The sequence below is a fragment of the Polypterus senegalus genome, chromosome 10, assembly GCF_016835505.1.
Source record: "Polypterus senegalus isolate Bchr_013 chromosome 10, ASM1683550v1, whole genome shotgun sequence".
NCBI lineage: Eukaryota > Metazoa > Chordata > Cladistia > Polypteriformes > Polypteridae > Polypterus > Polypterus senegalus.
In genome coordinates, this window is record NC_053163.1 from 160,332,199 (window position 1) to 160,339,009 (window position 6,811).

The window sequence follows — 6,811 nt, forward strand, 5'->3', positions numbered from 1 at the left end:
GGGAAGCGAACCCTTAAGGGTCTCCTAACTGCGAGGCAGCAGCGCTACCCACTGCGCCACCGTGCCTCCTCTCTCTCTCTCTCTCTCTCTCTTTCTATATATGTATAGTAGCCATCACCTTTGTGTGCAGGCACTGCCTTCATGAAGATCTGCTGTCTGCCTCCTCAATGACGTTGAAAAAGTCAGCAGTTTCCATGGGTGCACTTACTTTTTCACAGCGCCATATACAGAGAAATGCTGGCATCTCAGTGCTTACAGTGCAGGAGATCCACCTTGCTTGTTGTGCTCCTGAGGTGTCTTTTGTACTCGTTGGGGTCCTGAGAACCAAAGTGGGCCGCACATGGAGAATTTCATAGGACAGCCTAACATGGAGTGAGGTGGGTATCATTGTGGCCTCACAGCTCCATCGTCCTGGGTTCAAATCTCACACCTGCTGGTCACTTCTGTGCTCTTTGCTTGTTCTCCTCGTGTCCTTGTGCAGTTTTCCCCCTTATTGGCTCCACCATTCCATCCAGGGTTGTTTCCCACAAGCAGATTTGAAACTTAATGAATGAATGAATTGGTGTCTGTGGCTACCCATTCACAGATAGGACTTTATTTGTCCCAAGGGAGAAATTTAGCTTTTTACAGAAGCTCAAAAAAATCAAAATATTACAACAAACAGCAACAACGCTCATCGAATACACACAGAATTACAACAAAGATGAGAACTTCTGACTTGGCTACAAATAATCGTATTGCGATTCCTTTATTAAATTACAAAATCCTGCCATGCGCGGGGGCGTCTCCTGCATGCAGTTCTCCAGCGAAACCGCCAGAGGGCGGCAGAACCGTTCAGAAATTCAAAGGAACGATTGGATTGGAGGAGTCCGGCCGAGGAAGGCAGCCAAAGCAATGGTGACCCCAAACAAACCCCCCAACCCACAAACCCTTTGTGACGCCCCCTGTGTCCTCTCCGTCTTTATTCGTTACAAACATTTTAGGAGTGATTAGTTTTTTTTCTTCTTTTTTCCCAGCTCGGCTAAAAATCAGAATTCTGGCAGTTCTTCGTGTCCACTTCGTCCAGTTCCGTCTCCAGGCCCGGGTTGTCTCGTCCCTCTGTGTTGATGTTGCTTTCTTCTTCAAATCTGAAATGCAGAAGCGCATCAAAGGTCAGTTATGTGAGGAGTGATGGACTCGAGCAACAAGAGCAGCCTGGCTTTGCTTATATCCTGTCACTAGAGGGCGCTTCACACACGTGTAATGACAGGCTGCCAGGGGACTCCCGACTCACAGCAATGAACGGCCCGTTTCTTTAGTTTTTATTTTTCTAATCGGCGAACAGGCGGGTGAAGTGACCTGCTCAGGGCCGCACAGGGTCAGCAGCGAGATCTGAGCCCACGAACTTCACGGTTTGAAGCCTAAAGCCTTAACCACTGCGCCCCTGAGAGTCATGACAGTATCGTCATTTCAGTGGAGCCCCTCAAATAACGCAGTGGGGGGTCCTTTAAAACCACCTGAGACTGGAGGGCCACAAAATTCAAAAGCACCTCAGCTAGTCAGCTGCGGCTAAGAGGTGGCCATTCATCCCAGCTCTACAGCGCGTGGTGCAATACGAAACAAAGAGTGGGCACTGCCGCCCACGGCTCACCCTGGTCACCTCCTCGACGAAAAGTGTTTTCTCCGCAGCCCCACGTTGCTTTAGCAGGCAGAACATGAAGACCCCCGCGGCAGCAGCGCCAAAAAGCGCGATATCAGTTGTGCCAGTCGAGTGCGTTTAGTGCCTTTGATAGGAAAGGGCAAAGCGCAACAAGAAAGAAAGAAAGAAAGAAAGAAAGGGAGAGAGAGAGAGAAAGAAAGAAAGAAAGAAAGAAAGAAAGAAAGAAAGAAAGAAAGAAAGAAGGCGACGTGGTAAAGCGCATTTAGGGTTCGGTGCCGCCGTTGCAGTTTTATTATAAGCAGTACTCAGGATATTCAGACAGAGTTTCTTGGTCTATAAGGAAAAAAACTGGACGACCACCCGCCGACAGGCACTGCCAGGTTGCCCCAAATCGAAGTTATAAAAGTCTCCGGAGGAAGCTGATCTTTGCTTTTCTTTGTTTTCGATATCAAGGATAAGACGCCGACAGAGGACTTTCGATGAGACTTCGCAGTTTTTATTTCGGGGATGCGCTGAGTGACGGACGCCTCATTCATTAACTGTAACGGCAGTTCATCACCCGGACGAAAAGCTTTCACCCTTCAAGATGCCGTCGCGTACAACGAAACGACTTTTGTGTTGCAGGACTTTGCCGTCGGTAGGGTGTGAAATGTATGATAGGTCAAGAGATGTTGGAAATTGGGAATGTGGGGTATCGTCATGCGTAGGAATACTAAGGGGGGTCTTCACCTGTCTGCATATCTGGATATTACAGGTCGCGCTTTTCTGTTACCGTTTAAACTGTGAGTATAGTTTTTAAAATAATAACCGACGTGTTGCATTAAACGAACGCAGTTTGTGTTGTAATGGCCGGCATTGTCACTCTAGAGATGGGCGGGGTCTCGACAGGTGATTGACAGCGGGGTATTCAGCTCTGAGTTTCTCGTTGGTTTGGGAGACGCGGACACGGACGCCATTTTATTCCACTGAGTCACAACGCCTCCTTTTATATAAAAGAGATGTGCTGGATGGCGGCGGGCGCCATTACCCGACCGGGACGCCTCTGTAATGGAAGGACAGGGGGAGATGACTAATGAAATCGTTATCTCCCCTAACCTGCTGTTTGGCAGTCTCCCTGGGGTCTAACGGCCCCTCAGAGTCCCACAGGGCTATGCCAGGCTTGGTATTGGGCGGCTCAATCCTGTTGGGTTCCAGGGCTGCCACCAAGGGGAGCTGCACAGACCTACTTTGGGCTTTGGCCACACCTGAGAGTGATTCTTGGTCTCGAGCCACCTGGAGATCTCAACGAGAGTCAATGACCTCACTGAAGAGAGCCTGAATCGGGAGGAGGTGGAAGAAGCCCACCTATGAGGTGTGGAGAAGGAAGGGGGCTGCAAGGCTTTACTGTGCTTGTGGCTGTTGGTATGGGTTGGGGTGCCTTTCCCTGAATAAAAGGCTTTGTGTTGGACTGAACTGCTGTCGATGCCCGTTTGTGTCGGGTCAAGTTGGCAGGTCCACCCCTGGTCGTCACAGAGATCATCTTCTGGCCTCAAGGAGCTAAAACCAGTCAAAAAATAAAGTAGAAGAGAAGTCTGAATTCGCGTAAGAGATCCTAATTCTAGGCGTTCATAAAAATGTAACGATTTACTTCATGAGGTGGAAGTTTAAAATGAAGAGCTAATAGAGTCAAATATCTGCAATATGTTTAATATGTTAAATATTTTTGATTGGAACAGAAGTTTGTCATTTTTGACCCTCTGATATATTCCATCCATCCATCATCCTACCCGCTATATCCTAACTACAGGGTCACGGGGGTCTGCTGGAGTCAATCCCAGCCAACACAGGGCGCAAGGCAGGAAACAAACCTCGGGCAGAGCGCCAGCCCACCGCAGGGCACACCCACGCACACCAGGGACAATTTAGGATCGCCAATCCTCCTAACCTGCATGGCTTTGGACTGTGAGAGGAGTCACGGGGAGAACATGCAAACTCCACACAGGGAGGACACAGGAAGTCTCCTAAGTGCGGGGCAGCAGTGCTACCCACTGCGCCACCGTGCCGCCCTCTGATATATTAATAGTAATAATAACTACATTTATATAGCACTTTTCTCAGGACTCAAAGCACTTTATGTAGACAGAAGGGAGCCACTTCAACTACCACCAAAGTGCAGCGCCCACCTGCATGATGCCACACCAGCCGTTATTGCGCCAGTCCGCTCACCACACATGAGCTGTAGAGGGCACTGATTAGGCTGTGGGGGGGAAATTTAGTCAGGAGGTCAGGATACACCCTACTCTTTTCCAAAGATGCCCGGTGGTCTTTTGTGAGCACAGGGGGTCAGAACTTTGGTTTTACGTCTCATCTGGAGGATGGCGCCATTTTGACAGCACAGCAGTGTCCCCGTCACTGCACTGGGGGCAATGGGATCGTCACACAGACCACAGGGTTAGCCCCCCCAACACCACTAACAACAGCAAGCCCAGCTTCTCCTAGGTGGTCACGTATCCAAGTACTGGCCGAGCCCAAACACGCTTAGCTTCAGGTGGATCACCAGTTGTGTAGTGCAGGTGGTCCATGGGGGACTTGACCCTAACAAAGGATCAGAACTCTAAAATAACCTCAAATGTGTTACCACTGACCTTGAAATAATATAAACGACACCCCATACTGTATGTGTAACCTTCTGTGAGTGACTCTTACAGGGCGAGGACCACCGGTAAAGACCCTAATATCAAAAACCAGCAACCTTCAAATTGCATAAAGTGACCCTCCACATTGTCTGAGTTACCAATGCCCAGTTTTCTGAAGTTTTGTTAGCAGGAGTGACTTTGACCCCTCGTCTCCTAATAGGGGGTCACCAGATGAGGCCTGCACAACTTCCGATCCTCCTGATTATTTTTGCTGAAGGCTCCGATTGGTTTGATTTATTTATTTATTTTCTGACACCTCTGATTCAGAAATGGCCTGAAAATGGGGGGACCCCAAAAAGCTTAATGTCTTGTATAATCTTCTAATTCTAATTCTAATTCTAATTCTAATTCTAATTCTAATTCTAATTCTAGACATCAAGACGAGTCCAACGTTGTAGTATGTGAGGGAGACTCGGAACAAAAAAAACCAAGAAGCATTCAGAAGTAATTCTTAGGAACGCAATCTTAATAAGAGTTCAGCCAAGTGCGGTGCCAACACGCATGGCGCATACGGATTTGAGCTCCTGCTTGTGGCTCATTTTAGGGCTCGCTACCCTAAACGCTTTTCACTCACCCAACCGCCACTTCTAGACGGAAGACAAGACGGCCGTGCAGTGGCTTCTCTTTTAGGGGTGACAAGTGTCTGTATGTCTGAGTCCGTCTAGTTGTCGTGTGTCTGTCATTCCAACAGATGGCACATCACAAACATTACCATTGCTTTTATGACTCCTACACCTAAAGGGATATAAACGGAGACGTGTGCATTCCAACAGATGGCGCATCCCTGACTTTTGTAGTTTTATTACTACCTGAATTACAAAATTCATTCCAATAGATGACGTCCTGCTGATGTTAATGCTGAATATGCGGAGGTCTGCGTTGATTATTTCGATTTCAAGCCGTCTTATGAGTAGCACAGCCTGTTTTTAAATATAGCAGTTGCCAGAACATCACTATTATGTTTTTTCCTGCTGCCTTTTGTTCTCGATGTTGACGCTGGTACCATAATAATAATAATGTATGCAAAGCACGTACTATCAAGTAACAGCTGGAATCTTTACCAAGTTTAAAAATCTTCAAATATATTCAATTAAAATACTCAAATCGTACATTCTGGGCTAATGTGTCCATGTAAGCGCGCTACTCAACTAGAGTTAAAGCAGGCTGCGCACATAAAGTTCTAAAAAGCTTCCGATGGGTCGAGAGGGTTAGGGTACACAGGGCACAGGCTGGCTTGGTCTGGCACGATATCTCTAAGGGCACCCCGGCCGGAGTTAATGCTGGTGATGAAGTCGCTTCACGTTAAACTCTGGTCTTCTGATCGAGATACTTACGTTTCCTTCTTGCAGAAGAGCCTTCTGAGGATCATCAGAGTGAAGACAAGGAAGAGGAAGCCCACCACCGCGATGAGCCCGACAAGCCACGGCTGCAGACTCTTGCTACCCGATGTCGAGCTGGCACGCCCTGCAGGGAAGAGGACAGAGTGAGAGCCGGAGGGGACACTCGAGGGACCAGCAGTGTCGTGTGACACCCATGGCAGGTTAGTGACACTTAGGACTCAGGTGGTATCAGGAGAGGAGGATGAAGGTGGCCAGAGTTTGAGAAGATTGGTCAAAGCCTGATGGCAAAGTGAGGGGACAAGAGGGACAAGTAAGTATGTGAGGGGACAGTTGAGGTGTGGAGCAGGCTCATATATAATGCAGGACAAGTTCATCCCAAAATTTAGAAGCAGTAAGAATTTAGAGAAAACTTCAACGTGAATTAGAAGGGTTTTAAAACAGAAGTTAAAAGAGAAACGACTAATAACTGCAACGTTTAAAAAAAGGATATTAGGAAGGTTAAAAGACAGCTGGAGAGAAATATTGGAGAAAAGGTGAAAGACGACCCAAAGAGATCCTTTCATTATTTTACTATTAAAAGAGCAGACAACAAGGAGCGATAAAGTGAATATAAAGTCAAATGGCAAATGGTTTATTGAAGTTTAAAGTGTGAAGAAGTCGATCACCTCCCGCATTTAACAGACCGCTAATGAGGCGCTGAGGGATTTGGAAATTGCAGAGGAAGAAGAGCTGCTGGGATTAAAGAGGCTGAAATCTGACAACTCACCAGGCGTCTCGTTTATAAAACCTCCTGTAGATTTGAGGACGCGTCTCAAACCTCACCCAGTAGCCACCCTGAAGCAACTGTGCCAGCGTTTTCCAGACCCACTCCTAGTTGAATGCCCGGACAGCCATCATTGTTTTCCCCCTTTGGAGAGTCTCGGATCATCGTGGTTTAAGTGAAGTTGATCACTGGAGTGATGATGATTACGTTAATCAACTCCGAGTGACCCACTACTACTAAATACAACCCATGACGTGGGTCTCAACTCATAGCTTAAGAAACCCTGGGCTATGCTGATCAGCCTCATACATGTGCAGTCGCGATGCTGCAGACCTTCATCAGAACATCAGGACAATCTGGACGAGGACGGGCCGTTCAGCCCAACAGAGCTCGC

General features: G+C 47.7%; 1 protein-coding gene across 1 annotated transcript; it reads right to left on the minus strand.

Annotated features, from left to right (window-relative positions):
• Positions 1–572: 572 nt before the first annotated feature.
• Positions 573–6,582, minus strand: LOC120538289 (small integral membrane protein 24-like). Its single transcript, XM_039767752.1, has 3 exons — positions 6,477–6,582; positions 5,649–5,871; positions 573–1,127 (listed from the first exon to the last, which is right to left on the minus strand). The coding sequence occupies exons 1-3, from the start codon at positions 6,580–6,582 to the stop codon at positions 1,022–1,024; spliced, it is 435 nt and encodes a 144-aa protein (XP_039623686.1). The 3' UTR covers positions 573–1,021.
• Between the last annotated feature and the right edge of the window lie 229 nt (positions 6,583–6,811).